Consider the following 23463-nt stretch of genomic DNA (forward strand, 5'->3'; position numbering starts at 1 on the left):
GTTGGGAAGCTTTAGCCTTTAGCCACACAAACACACGGTGACTCCTTGTTTAAAATTCCTGGAGGTGAAACTTTCCTATGGATCAGAGCGTGGTCAAGGGAACATGGATCTCGACCACATGTCAACCCGCAGGTTTCGGGGAGAAAATTGTGGTCAAAAAGTCAGTTCTTACCGGAGAAAAGCTGAGCTTGTGCCGTCCATAGCTGCCGTCGACTCCCCTGAGACACTGCGCGTCAACACACCCGTGGACACACCCCTCTGACTATCAGGTACTATTAAACTCACTAAAACACTAGCAACACAATAGAAAGATAAGGGATTTCCCAGAATTATCCGAGTAAATGTGTCTAAAAACATCTGAATCCGTCCCAATGCAATCGCGTATTTGTTTTTTAAACTTTTTTTTTCTTTTTTTTTTTGTAGTCCGTCGCTATCAATATCCTCAAACACAAATATTTCATCCTCGCTCAAATTAATGGGGAAATTGTCGTTTTGTCAGTCCGAATGGCACTTTTTGTTGGAGGCTGCCATTAAAAACGTTGTGAATATGCCATTAAACGTCATCGTCTGCGACCTCCGGTAGAGGCAGGGCATTTCTCTTAGCACCGAAAGTTGCGAAGTTTATCGTGGATGTTCTCTACTAAATCCTTTCTGCAAAAATATGGCAATATCGCGAAATGATCAAGTATGACACATAGAATGGACCTGCTATCCCCGTTTAATTAAGAAAATCTCATTTCAGTAGGCCTTTAATGAACTTCTGCCCCCGGAGTGCTCCTACTTTAATTATCCGCGGTCGTCTGGTCGAAAAGGAGGAGGATTAGCAGTCATTTTTAAAAATTACTTTAAATGTTTCGAACTGTGCATGTTTGAGCTGGAGGGGGCGTGACCTCCAGCTCCAGCTGAATTTCGGGAGAACATTTATTCCGGGAGGTTTTTGGGACAGGTGCTGAATTTCGGGAGTGTTCAATCAATCAATCAATGTTTATTTATATAGCCCCAAATCACAAATGTCTCAAAGGACTGCACAAATCATTACGACTACAACATCCTCGGAAGAACCCACAAAAGGGCAAGGAAAACTCACACCCAGTGGGCAGGGAGAATTCACATCCAGTGGGACGCCAGTGACAATGCTGACTATGAGAAACCTTGGAGAGGACCTCAGATGTGGGCAACCCCCCCCCCCCCCCCCCCCCTCTAGGGGACCGAAAGCAATAGATGTCGAGCGGGTCTAACATGATGCTGTGAAAGTTCAATCCATAGTGGCTCCAACATAGCCGCGAGAGTTCAGTTCAAGCGGATCAAAGACAGCAGCGAGAGTCCCGTCCACAGGAAACCATCTCAAGCGGAGGCGGATTAGCAGCATAGAGATGTCCGCAACCGATACAGGCGAGCGGTCCATCCTGGGTCCCGACGAGCGGCCCATCCTGGGTCTCGACTCTGGACAGCCAGTACTTCATCCATGGTCATCGGACCGGACCGGGGGGACATAGGAGAAAGAAAAGAAGCGGCAGATCAACTGGTCTAAAAAGGAGGTCTATTTAAAGGCTATACAGATGAGTTTTAAGGTGAGACTTAAATGCTTCTACTGAGGTAGCATCTCGAACTGTTACCGGGAGGGCATTCCAGAGTACTGGAGCCCGAATGGAAAACGCTCTATAGCCCGCAGACTTTTTTTGGGCTCTAGGAATCACTAATAAGCCGGAGTCTTTTGAACGCAGATTTTTTGCCGGGACATATGGTACAATACCATCGGCAAGATAGGCTGGAGCTAGACCGTGTAGTATTTTATACGTAATTAGTAAAACCTTAAAGTCACATCTTAAGTGCACAGGAAGCCAGTGCAGGTGAGCCAGTACAGGCGTAATATGATCAAACTTTCTTGTTCTTGTGTTCTTGTGTTGGCAAGTATGCACTAGCGTGCCGCGGCACAGTGGTTGAAAAACACTGCTTTAAGTCACTAGAGAAAAAAAGCGCTAATAAAATACAATTGACTTCACATTAAACAGTGATATCAGTATTTCTTTTTTTTTTTCCTTTGCCTTAATCTTTGTGTTGTGTTTTGTTTGTTGTATTTATAAATTGCAAGAAATTGATATCGACAATTGGGTCCTGTGTTTACCCGGTATGTGATCGATACAGGACTTTTACAGTATGGCCCAAGAAAACGAAGCGACGGGAGGATGGACTTGCGTGGTGCGCACGTCTTGCAGCTCATTGGTTGGCGCCACATTATAAAAGTCCCGCAGCGTCCTTTTTTCACTTGAACATCGCGCACATCCAGCTATAACGTCACCCTTGAAACGAAGCGAGCGCCAAGTTGTCGCCGTGTCGATAATAGTCGTTTTCATCCCCAGCATGAAGGAGAGACGCCTCCCGCAGCCTTTGGTGGCGCGCTGCAAACTAGTGCTGGTTGGAGATGTCCAGTGCGGCAAAACAGCCATGCTGCAAGTCCTGGCCAAGGACTGCTACCCAGAGGTAAGATTTATCTCTGCACCACGCCGCCATACATGCACGCATGTGCACTTGAGGGACCATCGCCACTTGTCTCCCCATCGTAGGTGAAATCCATCCATCCATCCATCCATCCATTTCCTACCGCTTATTCCCTTTCGGGGTCGCGGGGGGCGCTGGCGCCTATCTCAGCTACAATCGGGCGGAAGGCGGGGTACACCCTGGACAAGTCGCCACCTCATCGCAGGGCCAACACAGATAAACAGACAACATTCACACTCACATTCACACACTAGGGCCAATTTAGTGTTGCCAATCAACCTATCCCCAGGTGCATGTCTTTGGAAGTGGGAGGAAGCCGGAGTACCCGGAGGGAACCCACGCATTCACGGGGAGAACATGCAAACTCCACACAGAAAGATCCCAAGCCTGGATTTGAACCCAGGACTGCAGGACCTTCGTATTGTGAGGCAGACGCACTAACCCCTCTCCCACCGTGAAGCCCCGTAGGTGAAATATGCTGCTTTATTTGAGATGCATGATGACGTCGGAGTAAAAATGGATCTCTTCTTTTTTTGGATGTTTTCCCCGAAATTAATCGTTTTCATGAAGGAAATAATCACTGGTAGAAGTTTAAAGTTAAGATTCCAGTTTAGAACTCTTGTGTGAAATATTGTCAAATATTCATATTGCCCTATTTCCTTGAATTAATTCATTTAAAACCTCTTCTCACTCCTGCGCTTACCAAAGGCATGTGGTAAAAGTAAGCATGCGCTAATTATTTTAAAACCTCTTCTCACTCCGGCACTTACCAAAGGTATGCAGTAAAAAATTGAGTGTGACGTAAGCTTGGACCTTACATCCTACTGAATAGCTCTTAATCTTCTTCCCTTTATGCGATTTCAAATTACCGGTATTGAAATGAGCCTCCTCCATTTTGAAAATGACGACAGGGGAAGTGTCACTCGTGACGTCACGAGTTCGACCAGGCGGTAATACTAAGCATGCGCTAATTATTTTGGGAAGCGATTTTGACCCGGCAGTAATTCAAGACAGGCGCATACTATATGCCCTGCGGCAATTCAAGGAAATACGGTATTTCATCTGGTTTGTGTTTTCATAGTAAAAAAGATGGTTAAAAAAAAAAGATGGCGTGGCGCAGTGGAAGAGTGGCCGTGCGCAACCCGAGGGTCCTTGGTTCAACTCCCACCTAGTACCAACCTCGTCACGTCCGTTGTGTCCTGAGCAAGACACTTCAACCTTGCTCCTGATGGGTGCTGGTTGGCGCCTTGCATGGCAGCTCCCTCCATCAGTGTGTGAATGTGTGTGTGAATGGGTAAATGTAGAAGTAGTGTCAAAGCGCTTTGAGTACCTTGAAGGTAGAAAAGCGCTATACAAGTACAACCCATTTATCATTTATTTATCCCAGTGATGTAACAATTTTCCACACAAAGACATTTCAACAATACAATAAAAAAATGCCTACAAGTAATACATCTAGTATGCTCAGTGTATACAAATATAGATAAATCTCAATTGAAAATTAGCCCAATATATAAAGAAAGTGAATACATTTTTTTACCAACTGGTGTGTGTACACCACGGGTGTCAAACTCAAGGCCTGGGGGCCGGTTCTGGCCCGCCACAGGCGAAAGCCTGGAAAAAATTGGTTTCAATAAAATATTTTTTAATATATTTATCATTTGTATTTATTTTAAATTTTTTTACTAAATGCATTCATTCTTTGAATTTTAACAGAAAAACAATGCATATTTTAAACTTTTATATGGGGAAACAGGGGTTAGTCCATGGAGCTCACAATACGACGGTCCTGGGTTCGATCCTGGGCTTGGGATCTTTCTATGTGGAGTTTGCATGTTCTCCCCGTGACTGCGTGGGTTCCCTCCGGGTACTCCGGCTTCCTCCCACTTCCAAAGACATGCACCTGGGGATAGGTTGATTGGCAACACTAAATGGTCCCTAGTGTGTGAATGTTGTCTGTCTATCTGTGTTGGCCCTGCGATGAGGTGGCGACTTGTCCAGGGTGTACCCTGCCTTCCGCCCGATTGTAGCTGAGATAGGCACCAACGCCCCCCGCCACCCAAAAGGGAATAAGTGGTAGAAATGGATGGATGGATGGTGTTTGTACACCAGGGGTGTCAAACTCAAGGCCCGGGGGCCGCTTCTGGCCCGCCACATCATTCTAGATGGCCCGTCAAAGCCTGGAAAAAAATGGTTTCAATAAAATACTTTTTTATATATTTATTATTATTATTTTTTTAAATTTGTTCAATAAATGCATTCAATCTTCAAATTTTAACAGATTTTTTTTTTTGCATATTTTAAACTTTAATATGGGGCAATAGGGGGTTAGTGCGTGCACCTCACAATACGAAGGTCCTGGGTTTGATCCTGGGCTCAGGATCTTTCTGTGTGGAGTTTGCATGTTCTCCCTGTGAATGTGTGGGTTCCCTCCGGGTACTCCGGCTTCCTCCCACTTCCAAAGACATGCACCTGGGGATAGGTTGATTGGCAACACTAAAATTGGCCCTAGTGTGTGAATGTGAGTGTGAATGTTGTCTGTCTATCTGTGTTGGCCCTGCGATGAGGTGGCGACTTGTCCAGAGTGTACTTTGCCTTCCGCCCGAATGCAACTGAGATAAGCTCCAGAACCCCCCACAACCCCGAAAGACACAAGTGGTAAAAAAATGGACGGATGGATGGATTATCTGATCATGACAATTATATCATTATATACTGTATATTTTTGTGGGATAAAAATAAGTTAAATATCTGCTTGTCACCTTTATTTATGATTTTAAAGCGAGTTATACATAAAAAAATCTAATAATAAAATGCAAATGCATTTTGATTAATCATGATTAATCCCAATTTATTACCCGCATGCATAATGTAAATTCATTTTTAAAAAGCGTCCCTCTGAAAGCATCAATAAAAATGAGTTTGAGAACCTCTGGTGTAGACCTTAACTATTGGCTACTGTTGCTACATTTCCTTTGATTTTGGATCATTTTTGTGGGGTTTCTCAGACAGGCAGTGCACATGAAGACAGCGTGGGCTATTTGCATTTTAAAAATGGCTCGCAACTGCGAAAAGGTTCTTGTCGTTCATAGGGCTGGGCGATATATCGATACATGCGATATATCGCGGGTTTGTCTCTGTGCGATATAGAAAATGACTATATCGTGATATTCGAGTACACATTCTCACGCAGTTGGTTTTAGCTGCGGGCATTACATTACTGGCTCTTCCCACTCCTTCTTGTGTCTCCTTCTCACAGACAGCAAGCGCACCTTCTTACACACGTCACATACTGTCACGTCATACGTCAAATACGTATATGCCGTCGCGGAGCAGAGCGGTAGCAGACTGGGTAACAATAGCTGTGATGCTAGCAGAGCCGTGCGAGTGGTAATACGAGAGAAAGAAGGTACGAATGAAGGAAGAATTAATTCCCAAGAAAAACAGCAGGGGGTCCATCGTCTGGCGGTGGTTCGGCTTCAAGCAAGAATATGTCGAATAGACAACTTTAATTTGTCAAGTGTGGGGCACAAGTGTTGCTACTAAAAGTAGCATTATTGCTAATATGTAGCATCATTTGAAAAGTCACCTGCTAATAAATTTAATAAATACAGTTTTGGTCAATGGACTTAGTTGTGATTTCCTTCTCTGCATGAAAGTTTAAAATGAGTATATATTAAGGCAGTATGAAGAAGAAGAATTTAATGTAGACACATAGAATCATCATACTGCTGTGATTATATGTATCAAGTGTTCATTCAGGGCTAAGGCAAAAATATTGAGATATATATCGTGTATCGCGATTTGGCCTAAAAATATCGAGATATTCAAAAAAGGCCATATCGCCCAGCCCTAGTTGTCCACTTAAAAGAGCTGTTCAAAAGACTCGACCTTTGAACAGAGGTACGTTATATGTTTATAATTGTGGCGCAGTGATGGGTAACTCCTGCATCTAAATGAGCAAAATATAAGTATGGCATCTTGTTTTGACACAAAAGACTGGCGCAATATCAGCTATACAGAATATTTAACAAGTTCGTCACCATTCATCACAACCTAATACGTGATGGCAATAGAGTTTTTGTGTCATTAAGTGACTCCTGTAATTTCTAGACATACGTCCCTACTGTGTTTGAGAACTACACAGCCTGCATGGATCTTGACGGCCAGCGTGTTGAGCTCAGTCTTTGGGACACATCAGGTGAGCATTTGCTTCCTCTTTCTCTCCCCTTTTTCTTAATAAACTCCTGGATTGTTTTTGCATGAGCATCCATTTGGTCAGTACTGTAGTTTTATTATTCTTTGTTGATTTTAGTGGTACTAGTTGTCCCTCCCCACAGAGACCGTCTTCCTGCAGACACATACTAACTGTAAATAAGTCTGCATTCATTGTTACACACTACAAAAGACAGCTGACGCTGTTGCGTTACGTCAGGCATTTTGTTTTTTGCAATTAATGTTGCGGGCTTTAAATAGCAATTTTTTTTTACAAGTTATTGAACATTGGACAAATATTGGTTCATTATGAATTGTGCAGTACTCTAGTAGTTCAAATGTACAAACTATTTCCATATGAGTTGGGAAATTGTGTTAGATGTAAATATAAACGGAATACAATGATTTGCAAATCCTTTTCAACCCATATTCAGTTGAATGCACTACAAAGACAAGATATTTGATGTTCAAACTCATAAACTTTATTTTTTTTTTGCAAATAATAATTAACTTACAATTTCATGGCTGCAACACGTGCCAAACTAGTTGGGAAAGGGCATGTTCACCACTGTGTTACATCACCTTTTCTTTTAACAACACTCAATAAACGTTTGGGAACTGTGGAAACTAATTGTTGAAGCTTTGAAAGTGGAATTCTTTCTCATTCTTGTTTTATGTAGAGCTTCAGTCGTTCAACAGTCCGGGGTCTCCGCGGTCAAATTTTACGCTTCATAATGCGCCACACATTTTCGATGGGAGACAGGTCTGGACTGCAGGCGGGCCAGGAAAGTACCCGCACTCTTTTACTACGAAACTACGCTGTTATAACACGTGGCTTGGCATTGTTTTGCTGAAATAAGCAGGGGCATCCATAATAACGTTGCTTGGATGACAACATATGTTGCTCCAAAACCTGTATGGACCATTCAACATTAATGATGCCTTCATAGATGTGTAAGTTACCCATGCATGCTTTGGGCACTAGTACACCCCCATACCATCACAGATGCTGGCTTTTGAACTTTGCGCCTATAACAATCCGGATGGTTATTTTTCTCTTTGTTCTGGAGGACACCACGTCCACAGTTTCCAAATATAATTTGAAATGTGGACTCATCAGACCACAGAACACATTTCCACTTTGCATCAGTCCATCTTAGATGATCTCAGGCCCAACGAAGCCGGCGACGTTCCTTGGTGTTGTTGATAAATGGATTTTGCTTTGCATAGCAGAGTTTTAACTTGCACTTACAGATGTAGCAACCAACTGTAGTTACTGACAGTGGTTTTATGAAGTGTTCCTGACCCCATGTGGTGATATCCTTTACACACTGATGTCTGTTTTTGATGCAGTACCGCCTGAGGGATCAAAAGTCCTTAATATCATCGCTTACGTGCAGTGATTTCTCCAGATTCTCTGAACCTTTTGATGATTTTACGGACCATAGATGGTAAAATCCCTAAATTCCTTGCAATAGCTCGTTGAGAAATGTTGTTCTAAAACTGTTCGACAATTTGCTTACAAATTGGTGACCCTCGCCCCATCCTTGTTTGTGAATTACTTAGCATTTCATGGAAGCTGTTTTCATACTCAATCATGGCACCCACCTGTTCCCAATTAGCCTGCACACCTGTGGGATGTTTGATGAGCATTTCTCAACTTTATCAGTATTTATTGCCACTTTTCTCAACTTCTTTGTCACGTGTTGCTGGCATCAAATTCTAAAGTTAATGATTATTTGCAAAGAAAAAAATGTTTATCAGTTTGAACATCAAAAATGTTGTCTTTGTAGCGTATTCAACTGACTATGGTTTGAAAATGATTTGCAAATAATTGTATTCCGTTTATATTTACATCTAACACAATTTCCCAACTCATATGGAAACGGGGTTTGCATTTCCTGGTCCCACTAGGAACACATGCTGTTGTATTGTCCATCCATCCATCCATTTTTCTACCGCTTATTCCCTTTGGGGTCGCGGGGGGCGCTGGTGCCTATCTCAGCTACAATCGCAGGCTATTTTATTGTGTCCTAGTATTTTACTCATTTATAGTAAATAATATCTTAACTGGGTTTCTCACAGGACTGCAATCTATTTGTTTGGTGTTTTGTGGAGATAGGCGCGTCAGATGATGTCACCGTCACATTTGCACGTGTGCCCATGACGCATGTGCATGTGATTGTGATGGACGCTCTAGAACAGGGGTCGGCAACCATCTAGAGCCGTACATTCTGTATGATCCCTACAATGATACCTCTTATATTTTCTTTGTATTTCTTATGAAATCAAACACTAGACAGAAAACGACTTGCCAAATATTTTTGCTCTAAAAAGCTTTCCGCAGCAGTCAAAAAACTGCTCTTTTTGGTCTTCCCCAGCTGGGTATTTTTCTGTGAATGCTGTGTGTTTGTCTTTTAACATTTTATTTTTTGTTGTTTGCTATTTTCTGCCCACCTATTAAGCACACAGGTCAACCAACAGTGAAAGCATATTAATTGGTCCATGAAGCAATAAATGTTCTATTTTCTATCAGAAATATTTATCTATTTTGATCTGTGAATTGCTAGTTTACCCAGGGTTGGCTGCTAAAAACAATGCAATTGCTTGGCCGCAAAATATGATGCATAGGGCCGTGTGACGTACATTTTGATTGACAAAATATTAAAATACGATTTATTTTTATACAACAAGACCACTGAAATCGCGAAAATAACAACTGTTACGTTAAAATTAACTAACTATCCATCCATCCATTTTCTACCGCTTATTCCCCTTTGGGGTCGCGGGGGCCGCTGGTGCCTACCTCAACTACAATCGGGCGGAAGGCGGCGTACACCCTGGACAAGTCGCTTTCTCATCGCAGGGCATTAACTAACTAGATAAAATAAAATCAATTAAATTGAAATAGCCATTATTTATTGACATTTTCTTTCAAAGGCAAGCCAGAGGGAACCAGGGCGAACGCATGAAAGACCCGCAGGTTGCAGACCCTTGCTTTAGAAGAATGTTGTGGGATACACCAAACTCAGAAAAAAAACATGAAAAAAAAAACAAATAATAAAAAAACAAAAAAAAAAAACATTTTTTTTTAACTGCTTTAAGGTGATTGTCATTGAATACTTTAAGACCAGGTGCTCATTGAGAAGAGCAACACAGTCATCCCTCGCCAGATTTCAGCATTACCATATCACAGATTAAAATACAAAACAAAAATGCAAGCATTTCCATGTATTTTTGGCCTATATTTAGCATTTTCAAGTACAAAATGGCTAAATAAAGTACAAATATCTATACCACTGTAGTATTGGCTACTCGATTAAACCAAACCAATCAGAGCGCTGTTCAACATTTTGGCCACTGATTGGCTCAGCCTCAGGCAGCATTATTATCCATCTCCATCCATTTCCTACCGCTTGTCCCTTTAGGGCAGGGGTCGGGAAGCTTTTTGGCTGAGAGAGCCATACAAGCCAAATATTTTTAAAAGTATTTCCGTGAGAGCCATTATTATTATTTTTTTTAATCACTGAATACAACTATATGCGTGCATTTTTAAGAAAGACCAACATTTTTGGAGTATAATAAGTCTCTTATTCTTTTTAATAAAATTGTTATTCTGAGGTTAACCAAAATAAAAAAAAAATACTTCTTGCCATTAATGCGACTTCTTGAACAGGTGCGGTAGAAACCGAATGGATGGTTGGAAATGCATGAGAATGTTTTATATTTTGAACGTTATTTTTGACACTGTGATTACCAGCGGAATTATTCATTACTTATCGTGTTAAGCAATGTCAGCTAAGATTTATCTGAGAGCCAGATGCAGTCATCAAAAGAGCCACATCTGGCTCTAGAGCCATAGGTTCCCTACCCCTGCTTTAGGGCAATGGTTCTCAAATGGGGGTACGCATACCCCTGGGGGTACTTGAAGGTATGCCAAGGGGTACGTGAGATTTAAAAAAAAAAAATCTAAAAATAGCAACAATGCAAAAATCATTTATAACAATATTTATTGAATAATACTTCAACAAAATATGAATGTAAGTTCATAAACTGTGAAAATAAATGCAACAATGCAATATTCAGTGTTGACGGCTAGATTTTTTTGTGGACATGTTCCATAAATATTGATGTTAAAGATTTCCTTTTTTGTGAAGAAATCTTTAGAATTAAGTTCATGAATCCAGATGGATCTCTATTACAATCCCCAAAGAGGGCACTTTAAGTTGATGATTACTTCTATTTGTAGAAATCTTTATTTATAATTGAATCACTTTTTCAACGAGTTTTTAGTTATTTTTATATATTTTTTTCCAAATAATTCAAGAAAGACCACTACAAATGAGCAATATTTTGCACTGTTATACAATTTAATAAATCAGAAACTGATGACATAGTGCTGTATTTTACTTCTTTATCTCTTTTTTTCAACCAAAAATGCTTTGCTCTCATTAGGGGGTACTTGAATTAAAAAAAATGTTCACAGGGGGTACATCACTGAAAAAAAGGTTGAGAACCACTGCTTTAGGGGTCGCGAGGGGTGCTAGAGCCTATCGCAACTGCATTCGGGCGAAAGGCGAAGTAAACCCTGGATTAGTCACCCCCTAATCGCAGGGCCAACACAGATAGAAAACAACATTCACACTCACATTCACACACTAGGGACCATTTAGTGTTGCCAATCAACCTATCCCCAGGTGCATGTCCTTGGAGGTGGGAGGAAGTTATATTGGATTAAAATAGTGTAAGTGTGTGGGTGTTATTACATGTCTCAATGGCTTTCATCATGTTAAAAAACTGTATTTAGAAGGTCATAAACAGGTTTTCATGCAGATTTTGATGATTAATTCTTACTTTGGGGAAATTGATTTAACACGGTAACTAATTAACAGCGTTCTAGTGTCACAGTACATGTCAGTCAGGTGGTCAAACTACAATCCATCCATATGTCCATCCATTTTCTACCGCTCGTCCGTCTCGGGGTCGCGCACAATGTGTTAAAGAGCGGGTTGAACAGGTAACGCCAAATCTATTTGTTGCGTTCCAAATTTGGCGTTCCATTAAATGTTTGTGAAGCATGTTGAAGAGGTTAATTTAGCCTACTAACCTGTGCTTATAAATGGTTATTTTTTATATAGGATAGTAAGGTAAAGTGTTGTACCTGACAAGTTTCGGCTACCTTGCTTCTGCAGCCTTCATCAGAGTTAGATAGATAGATAGTACTTTATTGATTCCTTCAGGAGAGTTCCTTCAGGAAAATTAAAATTCCAGCAGCAGTGTACAGAGTTGAGATCAATTTAAATAAAAGTAAAAAGTAAATAATGGGGGTTTAAATGGAAACAAAATAGAGAAATATTACAATAAGAATAAAAACTAAAAAGCAACAATGGGAATAAAAATATAAGAGTAAAATAAGACTATAACAAGACAAAGTAGGCAGTAGTGACCATGTTATGAAAACCTATTGCACTGTTATTGATTTGCATCCCCTGTCATCCTAGTAACCCCCCGCCCCCCGCCCCAGAGAGGAGTTGTACAGTCTAATGGCGTGTGGGACAAAGGAGTTTTTGAGTCTATTAGTCCTGCACTTGGGATGAAGCAGTCTAGCACTGAACAGGCTCCTCTGGCTACTGATAACGCTATGCAGAGGGTGACTGGCATCATCCAGGATGCTCACTAGTTTGTCAACGAGTGATGTGACACACCTGTGACACCTCTGATGAAGGCTGCAGAAGCAAGGTAGCTGAAACTTGTCAGGTACAACACTTTACCTTACTAGCCTATATAAATCAACAATTTATACATGTTTGTGAAGCAATGGCCTTTTTTCTGACCTTTTGGCGCAGATTACTAAAGAAAACCGAGGTACAGTCACCCCTCTTTTATCGCTGTTAATAAGTTACGGACATGACCGCAATATATACTCTATGCATTTCTGCAAAGTAAGAATTATTAATCATATATGGAATATTTTCACAGCTGTAGCTTAAATAAACTGTTTACTACCTTCTGAATGCATTTTTATCGTGGCATCTAGTAATGAAACAACACCCTTTAGTCATGTTTTTGGTCTTTTAATCCAATATAATCAGGCTTCCTGAGGCTGAGCCAATCAGTGGCCAGGATACTGAATAATGCAATCTGATTGGCTTGGGGCTTCACGGTGGCAGAGGGGTTAGTGCGTCTGCCTCACAATACGAAGTTCCTGCAGTCCTGGGTTCAAATCCAGGCTCGGGATCTTTCTGTGTGGAGTTTGCATGTTCTCCCCGTGAATGCGTGGGTTCCCTCCGGGTACTCCGGCTTCCTCCCACTTCCAAAGACATGCACCTGGGGATAGGTTGATTGGCAACACTAAATTGGCCCTAGTGTGTGAATGTGAGTGTGAATGTTGTCTGTTTATCTGTTGGCCCTGCGATGAGGGGGCGACTTGTCCAGGGTGTACCCTGCCTTCCGCCCGATTGTAGCTGAGATAGGCCCCCCGTGACCCCGAAAGGGAATAAGCGGTAGAAAATGGATGGATGGATGGATGATTGGCTTGGTCTAATCTAGTGGTAAATACATATATTGTAGGGTTGTACGGTACTAGTAAAGTACTGCAATACTATTGAATCATAAATGGTACTATACCGCCTCTGAAAAGTAACGGATCCCTCTTTAAATTTTTTTAAAATTTTATTAACAGGCATGACGGCGTGCCGGTGTCACAACATGACATTGATGGTTTTACGAGCAGGGGAGCGTGTTCGGCAGCGCACAATCCGAGAATACTTAAAAGCAGACACGGTGAGTCGACAGAAAGTGGAGAATGGACGCATTTTAGCTTAAAAAGGAAGGATAAAGCTATAACACTAAAACACTACTCTACAAGAGGTGCTCGCTGGCTGTTAACGTCCATCTGCAGTCGTCAGTGTTTTAGTTTCTTCTAAATCACTAATCCTCGCCTCCAAGGCGACAAATAAAGTATGTTGCTTACAAGTATCATCGCTGCAGGATGAGGAATAGCTAAACATGCTTCACTACACACCGTAGAAGGATATAATAGCTCACAGAGCTCCCTCAAAGACAAATGCTATGGGTAGATCTACACATGACATCCACTGTAATGATACCAAGTACAAAAGTGTATCTCGTCGATACTACTATGATTATACTACAATGATTTTATCATCAGGCTTCACGGTTGTAGAAGGGTTAGTGCGTCTGCCTCACAATACAAAGATCCTGCAGTCCTGGGTTCAATCCCGGGCTCGGGATCTTTCTGTGTGGAGTTTGCATGTTCTCCCCGTGAATGCGTGGGTTCCCTCCGGGTACTCCGGCTTCCTCCCACTTCCAAAGACATGCACCTGGGGATAGGTTGACTGGCAACACTAAATTGGCCATAGTGTGTGAATGTGAGTGTGAATGTTGTCTGTCTATCTGTGTTGGCCCTGCCATTAGGTGGCGATCTGTCCAGGGTGTACACCGCTTTCCGCTCGATTGTAGCTGAGATAGGCACCAGCGACCCCAAAGGGAATAAGCGGTAGAAAATGGATGGATGGATGGATTTTAATATCACAAAATATTTTTTCCTTTTTTAAAACATTTATATTATGTGTATAACCTCAGGAAATACATCCCCGGACACAAAAGGACTTAAATTATGACCAATGTTTTACCCTGTAACTACTTGGTATCGGATCGATACCAAAATTTGTGGTATCATCCATAACTAATGTAAAGCATCCGAACAACAGAAGAATAAGTGATTATTACATTTTAACATAAGTGTAGATAGAACTTGTTGAAACAGAAAATAACCAAATATTAACAGTAAATGAACAAGTGGATCAATATTTTTTTTTCTGCCGATTATTATTATTATTATTATTATTATTATTATTATTATTAGAACTTGTTGAAACAGAAAATAACCAAATATTAACAGTAAATGAACAAGTGGATCAATATTTTTTTTCTGCCGATTGTACCTCATAATTTTGACAAAATGACACAACATAAAAAGTTGAAGTACTAATGATTGTCACACACACTACATGTGGCGAAATTATTCTCTGAATTTGACCCATCACCCTTGATCACCCCCTGGGAGGTGAGTGGAGTAGTAGGCAGCAGCGGTTGCCGCGCCCAGGATTCATTTTTGTTGATGTAACCCCCAATTCCAACACTTGATGCTGAGTGCCAAGCAGGGAGGTAATGGGTCCCATTTTTATAGTCTTTGGTATGACTCGGCCGGGGTTTGAACTCACAACCTACCGATCTCAGGGCAGACACTCTAAACACTTGGCCACTGATTAGGCCTAATATGTTACTGCTTGGCTTCACGGTGGCAGAGGGTTTAATGCGTCTGCCTCACAATACGGAGGTCTTGCAGTTCTGGGTTCAAATCCAGGCCCGGGATCTTTCTGTGTGGAGTTTGCATGTTCTCCCCGTGAATGCGTGGGTTCCCTCCGGGGATAGGTTGATTGGCAACACTAAATGGTCCCTAGTGTGTGAATGTGAGTGTGAATGTTGTCTGTCTATCTGTGTTGGCCCTGCGATGAGTTGGCGACTTGTCCAGGGTGTGCCCCGCCACACGGCGGAGGAAACTCATTTCGGCCGCTTGTACCCGTGATCTTATCCTTTCGGTCATGACCCAAAGCTCATGACCATAGGTGAGGAAGGGAACGTAGATCGACCGGTAAATTGAGAGCTTTGCCTTCCGGCTCAGCTCCTTCTTCACCACAACAATTTAAAACAAACATGCGTATTTCGCAAGCAAATATTTTTTAGCTTACAACTACAGCGTAATATTCAATTACGCCGTAGTTGATTGCTCGACACTTTTTTCCCCCCGAGATTAAAAAAGACGGAATTCCGACTTTAGACGGAAAAATCACATGCCTGGAACTTTGTAAAGGAATTCTTGAGGCTTATTAATCAATGCGGACAAACCTCTAAGCGCTCTGTCCAAGATTCGTATGGCGATAGTCATCAGAGTCCAGCACTTGTGACAAATGTCTGCAGCACTGCAATACAAGTGTGAGGGGTTCAAAAGTACATTCTACGTATAACAATGACATGAGCAAATTACCTGCAACAGCTTCTGACATCATCATAGTCCGTCATGTCGATATCAAACACCAGCTCCTTCTCAAGAGCCTGGAATGTTCCAGACTTCACTGTGTTGTGCTGACTGGGCTGTGAATATGAAACACAGTCAAATGATTACATTGACAGTTCGTGGATTATGAAATATTGTGCCGACATACTCTGTGACTGTAGACTGCTCCAATGTCGATTTTATAAGGATTCATCTTCTGCATTTCTTTCTCCAGCTCGTTCTGCGTGGTAAAAGACTGGTAGCGGACGTATATGTCATCTTTGAGGGTGAAGGAGAACTCTCGGTTCTGGAAGTAGTTCTTTTGCACTTGGAAAAATACATTATATCAGTAAGTGCGTCTGTTCGTAATAATACGCAGAACAAGATCATTATTTAAACGTGTAAGAAAAGTACTGAACGCTCACCTCCTCCATAGTTTAACCAGCGGTAGTACTGGGAGAATGGAAACAGTCGTCGGTAGTAAAGCGGTAGTAGATCCGGCAGACTGGCCTGGTCATAATCTGATGATGGTGGCATTCCCCCGAAATACTAAACTACTGTTAAATTGTGAATAAAGTGTCTCAAATGTCTTAGTTTTGTACGTCCAGAGAATGTCAAGTCGGTGTGTTGTTTTGCGACAGACACAACGCGGGAAAACGCTTCGGCAAAGCACACGTCCAATCAGAAAAAGGCTGCTGGGTGACGAAACCGGATGTTATAAGTCCGTACAGGAAACGTTGTAATGTATATAATAAATATAAAATAAAGGGAACTTTATATCAATACCAAACCCAGACAGGGCGTTTAAAATGCCAAATACAACAGTTTACGATGGATTATTATTGTTATATATAAAAAAAAAAAAGTTTACTAAGGGCTTTTAAGAAGAGAGGGAGCGTCATATATGTAGTCAAGCGAGACAAACCGAAAGTCTAGTTAAGTATTAAACTAAAACCATATGGTACAGGTCATATGTGGACTCTAGAGCAGAGAGTCTATTGAAATGACTGTATCAAGAACGTAACTGTGGTTGACCACTGAGACATGCGCAGAGCCCACGTGTTAACTGTAAGACACCTTTCACATCGATAGAGGGGAGTAAAGTCCCAGTTACTAAAATAATTCCCAGGGTTTGGATCCCTTTTCACAATAGGTTTTCATACAGTGTACTGTAATTGACAATTAAATAGGAAAATAAGTATGTTTTTCAACCACTGTGCCGCAGCACACGAGTTTGCCTTGAGATACTGTATGGTGTGCCGTGGGAGATTATGTAATTTCACCTATTTGGGTTGAAATGATTTTTTGCTAACCAGTAAATATGCCGTATTTCCTTGAATTGCCGCCGGGCGCTGATTAATTTATAACCTCTTTTCACTCCTGCACTTACCAAAGGCATGCGGTAAAAGTAAGCATGCGCTAATTATTTTAAAACCTCTTCTCACTCCGGCACTTACCAAAGGTATGCAGTAAAAATGTGAGTGTGATGTAAGCTTGGACCTTAAATCCTACTGAATAGCTCTTAAAGGCGTACTGAAATGATATTGTCTTATTCTATGTGTCATACTTGATCATTTCGCGATATTGCCATATTTTTGCTGAAAGGATTTAGTAGAGAACATCCACGATAAAGTTTGCAACTTTCGGTGTTAAGAGAAAAGCCCTGCCTCTACCGGAAGTCGCAGACGATGACGTCACAAGTGTGGGGGCTCCTCACTTATTCACATTGATTTTAATGGGAGCCTCCAACAAAAAGAGCTATTCGGACCGAGAAAACGACAATTTCCCCATTAATTTGAGCGAGGATGAAAGATTCGTGTTTGAGGATATTGATAGCGACGGACTACAAAAAACCCCCCCAAAAAAACGCAATTGCATTGGGACGGATTACGATGTTTTTAGACACATTTGCTAGGATAATTCTGGGAAATCCCTTCTCTTTCTATTGTGTTGCTAGTGTTCTAGTGAGATTAAATAGTACCTGATAGTCGGAGGGGTGTGTCCACGGGTGTCTTGAGGCCAGTCTCTGAGGGAAGTCGACGGCAGCTGCATGGACGACGCAAGCTCAGCTGATCTCCGGTAAGAGGCAACTTTTTACCACGAATTTCTCACCGAAACCTGCCGGTTGACAAGTGGTCGGAAACCATGTTCGCGTGACCGGTCTGATCCATAGTAAAGCTTCACCTCCAGGAATTTTAAACAAGGAATCACCGTGTGTTTGTATGGCTAAGGGTTAAAGCTTTCCAACTCCATCTTTCTACTGTGACTTCTCCAATATTAATTGAACAAATTGCAAAAGATTCAGCAACTCAGATCTCCAAAATACTGTGTAATTATGCAGTTAAAGCAGACGACTTTTAGCTGTGTGTGTGCGCAGCGCTCATACTTCCTAAAAACCCGTGACGTCTTGCGTACACGTCATCATTACACAACGTTTTCAAGACGAAACTCCCGGGAAATTTAAAATTGTAATTTAGTAAACTACAAGGGCCGTATTGGCATGTGTTGCAATGTTAATATTTCATCATTGATATATAAACTATAAGAGTGCGTGGTGGGTAGTAGTGGGTTTCAGTAGGCCTTTGAGCTTCTTCCCTTTATGCGATTTCAAATTACCAGTATTGAAATCAGCCTCCTCCATTTTGAAAATGATGACAGGGGAAGTGTCACTCGTGAAGTCACGAGTTTGACCAGGCGGTAATACTAAGCATGCGCTAATTATTTTGTGAAGCGAGAATGACCCGGCAGTAATTCAAGGCAGGCGCATACTATATGCCCTGCGGCAATTCAAGGAAATACGGTAATCTGCAAATGATGCGCCGTTGTTGAGTGTCGGTGCTGTCTGGAGCTCGGCAGCGTAACCGTGTAATACTCTTCCATGTCAGTAGGTGGCAGCTGGTAGTTAATTGCTTTGTAGATGTCGGGAACACGTTGTGTGAGACAAGGGTTTGTCGTCGTATCTAATGCTTGAGTCGAAATAAAAAAAAGGTGAGTGACCCTAAGAAAAGGCATTGAAGCTTAGGGAAGGCTATGCAGAACGAAACTAAAACCGAACTTGCCAAAAAGTAAACAAAAACAGAATGCTGGACGACAGCAAAGACTTACAGTGGAACAACGACGGCGTCCAGATCCGAACATGACCTGACAGTCAACAATATCCCCACAAAAAAGGATTAAAACAACTTAAATAGTCTTGATTACTAAAACAAAGCAGATGCAGGGAATAGCGTTTAAGGAAGACATGAAAAAAATGTTACGCCTCGGATTCCTGCCAACGCTGCTCATCCGTTCGGCAGGTTGTCCAGGCTTAAGAAGGCAGATCGTTCATCACGGACAGGTGTGTTGATTGCCGATGAATGATTGCAGTTGTTGGGTGCTGCAGGGCAGACAGGCGCGCGGCACGTCCCTGAATGTGCGCGCTCGTGGGCGTGTCCCGAGGTGCGCCCACTGCACAGACGGGATGAGCGGCGTTGGCAGGAGTCCGAGCTGTTACAAAGAACAACAAAACGGGAAAATCCACCAAAATAAGAGAGCAAAAAAAAAAGTAAAACACTACACACAGGAAAACAGCAAAAAAACCTCCAAATAAGTCAAGGTGTGATGTGACAGGTGGTGACAGTACACCTACTTTGAGACAAGAGCTATGGTGATGTTGGTTATGGTTTAAAGTCATACACAACAATGGCGACAACGACTATTTACTGTCAAATGAGTTTCGTTTTTTAATGATTTCTGTTGGTGCTGTGCCTCCAAATTTTTTCAATTAAAAAAATGTGCCTTGGCTCAAAAAAGGCTGAAAAACACTGCCCTAATCAATAGACAAATACGCCAAGAAAACAGCAGGAAAAACAAAAAATAACACGGTTTTAAATAGACCAGAGGAGTTTTAACACCAGATGCGGGGTCTAAATAGGTCAAATAAGGAAACCTAGATCTCATTGGAGAGGTTGGTCTATTTGTCTAACACTTGTAGAATGACAGCCGATTGTTTAATAAAAATAAAATGTATGGTAAATGAGTAGGGTTAGGTCACTGCTCTTTGCAGATGATGTGGTCCTGATGGCTTCAACTTGCCAGGATCTTCAGCTCTCACTGGATCGGTTTATAGGCGAGTGTGAAGCGACTGATCAGCACCTCCAAGTCCGAGTCCATGGTTCTCGCCCGGGAAAGGTTGGAGTGCCATCTCCAAGTTGGGGAGGAGCTCTTGCCCCAAGTGGAGGAGTTCAAGTACCTGGGAGGGAAGAGTGGATCAGCATCTTCAGTAATGTGGACGCTGTATCGATTTGTTGCGGTGAAAAAGGAGCTGAGCCGGAAGGCAAAGCTCTCAACTTACTGATCGATCTACATTCCATGAGCTTTGGGTTATGACCGAAAGGACAAGATCACGGGTACAAGCGGCCTAAAATGAGCTTCCTCCGCCAGGTGGCGGGGCGCTCCCTTAGAGATAGGATGAGAAGCTCTGTCATCCGGGAGGAGCTCAAAGTACAGCCGCTGCTCCTCCACATCAAGAGGACCCAGATGAGGTGCTTCGGGCATCTGGTCAGGATGCCACCCCGAACGTCTCCCTTAGGATGTTTCGGGCAAGTCTGACCACCGGAAGACCCAGGACACATTGGCAAGACTATCTCGCCCGGCTGGCCTGGGAACGCCTCGGGATCCCCCGGGAAGAGCTGGACAAAGTGGCTGTGGAGAGCAAAGTCTGGGCTTCTCTGCTTAGGCTACTGCCCCCGCGACCCAAACTCGGATTAGCAGAAGAAAATGGAAAGTCGGATGGATGGATGGATGGTAAAGTGAAATTCATATCCGGATTTATCTCATCTTACGGCGCAACAGAGAGCAATTAGCATGCGCAGCAAACAATGACCCTGATCTGAGGTTGAGAACGTGTTGCTCGAGGGTGCCTTGGCAGTATTGGATTCAGACTTGCATCTTCTCAATTGAACCATACGTAGCTTTTTCCATCCAGCCCCAAGACTGTGAAATGATGACATGTGTTGGATGAAAACAACTGACGAACACTGCAAATATTTCTTGATTTCACTTCAGTGCATGGTAATAATCTTTGATCATAGCCATATTTGCATAATGTAGAAGCTCTCAACCATTGACTCGAATTATGCAAATGTCTTTGGCTGCAAGGCTGAAGGATGTGGTGAGTGTCTTTTTGTTGAAACTGACTTTCAGATGATACCATTTGTCTGTTTATCTAATTATGTGTTAACAACTTGAGAGGCTTTGACGTCCAAAAGCATCTTGCCTACCTTATCTCCTTCTCTGAATAATGCTCTGTTTCTATGTAAGGGACGTCGTGTCATTGTGCATGTTAGTCAAGGTGGGCCGAAAAATAAAGTATTGTGTGTGATAAAAGTTTAAGTCATGCAGCAAGTAGACCAGAGCAATTAGGATATTGAGACATTAAACCACATTTTTGGGTTGTGCTCCATCAGAAGCGTTCTCCCATTACAGTGAAGCAGTTAGTTTTAATGCTGCTGCTGTGGATGTAGAATCATTTTATACCAGTGTTCCGTGGAGGCAGTAAAACACGCATGTTGATTGCAAATGGTGAGAGGACACATATGGAAACCACCGAGCTGTTTGCCTCATTTCTCACGGCGCCAGGCACTATGAGATTGATGTCACCCAATCAAATATCCCCTTTGTACATTAGCGGCGTCAAAATGCCAAGCGCCTCTCGACAGCTGAGCAATTGTTGCAATTTATGTTGCGCACAACTCATCATGCTCCACTTCCCCTCAAAATGGTTGACGTGTCAGTATTCTCTCTTTTACTTCGGATTGATGGGGCCATCTGTCGTCTATTTAGGCCTGGCAAGGCCGCTGTAAGCGCCTTCAGTTGCCACATGCTCCTCGTTATATATAAGCAGATGCAGACATCAGCTCACTCACCTTCAGATGCATCAGCTTTATAGGCGGATTGAGCATCATACAAACCCCATTTCCATATGAGTTGGGAAATTGAGTTAGATGTAAATATAAACGGAATACAATGATTTGCAAATCCTTTTCAACCCATATTCAGTTGAATGCAATACAAAGACAAGATATTTGATGTTCAAACTCATAAACTTTTTTTTTTTTTGCAAATAATAATTAACTTAGAATTTCATTGCTGCAACACGTGCCAAAGTAGTTGGGAAAGGACATGTTCACCACTGTGTTACATCACCTTTTCTTTTAACAACACTCAATAAACATTTGGGAACTGAGGAAACTAATTGGTGAAGCTTTGAAAGTGGAATTCTTTCCCATTCTTGTTTTATGTAGAGCTTCAGTCGTTCAACAGTCCGGGGTCTCCGCTGTCGTATTTTATGCTTCATTATGCGCCACACATTTTCGATGGGAGTCAGGTCTGGACTGCAGGCGGGCCAGGAAAGTACCTGCACTCTTTTTTTACGAACCCACACTGTTGTAACACGTGCTGAATGTGGCTTGTTGATTGTCATGTACGGATGTACTTTGTGGACGCCGTCTTTGCTCCTGCAGTAAGTCTTTGCTGTCGTCCAGCATTCTGGTTTTGTTTACTTTGTAGTTCAGATTTAGTTTTGTTCCGCATAGCCTTCCCTTAGCTTCAATGCCTTTTCTTAGGGGCACTCACCTTTTGTTTATTTTTTTCGTTTAAGCATTAAATACCTTTTTTACCTTCACACTGCCTCCTGCTGTTTCCAGCATCTACAAAGCAATTAGCAACCGGCTGCCTCCTTCTGATATGGGAAAGTATTACACGGTTATTCTAGACAACACCGACAGTCAACAACAACACATCATTTGCAGACTACAATTACTGGTTTGCAAAAAAACATTTTTTACCCCAAATAGGTGAAATTATACCATCTCTCATGGCACACCAGATCGTATCTCACGGCACACTAGTGCATACTTGCCAACCATGAGACCTCCGATTTCGGGAGGTGAGGCGGTGGGGGACGTGGTCGTGGGTGGGGCGGAGGCGTGGTTTGGGGGCGCGGTTAAGAGGAGAGTATATTTACAGCCAAATCATCAACTCTAGTATTTCATATATATTTCATATATATATGCATACATATGTATGAAATACTTAACTTTCAGTGAATTCTAGCTATATACATATTTATTTTATTATATATATATAAATAAAATAAATAGTTGAATTTCAGACGGCACCTATTAAAAATACACAGTAATAAAAACACAGTTGTTCTCCTAACTGTACTGTGCTTGCTGGGTACTAAAAAAAAAACGACACTTACCTTTCACTATTTGAGTAACGTCACTTCCGAGTTTCCAGAAGATGGCGCCAGTATTTGCTTTGCCCTGCCGTCTCTGGCTGTCAGCTCTGTTCGTTTTTGTGTTGTTTGCGTCTATTTTCGTCTCTGTCAGCTCACTGCTTGTGTATGACCGCCAAACACTGTTGGATCTTTGCCCCTTTCCCACTGATACAAACAACTTCGACGTTGGTTTTTCGACGTCCAAGTCAGCTTTTTTACCTGGCTGGATTCCTGCCTTCCTTTCCCGCCTCGTGGCTCCTCTCCCCCGCCACCTGCGGGCTGTGTGTCGGGCCCCACCTGGATTAGCTGCGCCCTTGGATTTGCTGGCCCCCGCCAGGTTCGGTCTTGTGAACACAAGATCTTTGACAAACAAAACGTTTATCCTGAAGGATTTCTTCACTTCCCG

At 42.2% G+C, this 23463-nt stretch overlaps 2 protein-coding genes across 2 annotated transcripts; one reads left to right on the forward strand and one right to left on the reverse strand.

Annotated features, from left to right (window-relative positions):
* The first annotated feature begins 2193 nt into the window (after window positions 1–2193).
* LOC133553979 (rho-related GTP-binding protein Rho6-like) lies at window positions 2194–6859 on the forward strand. Its single transcript, XM_061902302.1, has 2 exons — window positions 2194–2481; window positions 6613–6859. The coding sequence occupies exons 1-2, from the start codon at window positions 2362–2364 to the stop codon at window positions 6763–6765; spliced, it is 273 nt and encodes a 90-aa protein (XP_061758286.1). The 5' UTR covers window positions 2194–2361; the 3' UTR covers window positions 6766–6859.
* Window positions 6860–15586: 8727 nt separating this feature from the next.
* LOC133554615 (DNA primase small subunit-like) lies at window positions 15587–16567 on the reverse strand. Its single transcript, XM_061903566.1, has 4 exons — window positions 16219–16567; window positions 15963–16120; window positions 15785–15891; window positions 15587–15719 (listed from the first exon to the last, which is right to left on the reverse strand). Exons 1-4 carry the CDS (start codon window positions 16328–16330, stop codon window positions 15587–15589), a joined length of 510 nt encoding a protein of 169 aa, XP_061759550.1. The 5' UTR covers window positions 16331–16567.
* Window positions 16568–23463: the final 6896 nt, after the last annotated feature.

This window comes from Nerophis ophidion, linkage group LG06 (genome assembly GCF_033978795.1).
Source record: "Nerophis ophidion isolate RoL-2023_Sa linkage group LG06, RoL_Noph_v1.0, whole genome shotgun sequence".
Taxonomy (NCBI): domain Eukaryota; kingdom Metazoa; phylum Chordata; class Actinopteri; order Syngnathiformes; family Syngnathidae; genus Nerophis; species Nerophis ophidion.

Coding starts and splice junctions, on each gene's coding strand:
- LOC133553979 (XM_061902302.1), top strand. CDS start 2,362: ATGAAGGAGAGACGCCTCCCGCAGCCTTTGGTGGCGCGCTGCAAACTA. Junction 2,482..6,612: donor CCAAGGACTGCTACCCAGAG/GTAAGATTTATC, acceptor TGTAATTTCTAG/ACATACGTCCCTACTGTGTT.
- LOC133554615 (XM_061903566.1), bottom strand. CDS start 16,330: ATGCCACCATCATCAGATTATGACCAGGCCAGTCTGCCGGATCTACTA. Junction 15,892..15,962: donor GAGCAGTCTACAGTCACAGA/GTATGTCGGCAC, acceptor TCATATTCACAG/CCCAGTCAGCACAACACAGT. Junction 15,720..15,784: donor GATGTCAGAAGCTGTTGCAG/GTAATTTGCTCA, acceptor CTTGTATTGCAG/TGCTGCAGACATTTGTCACA.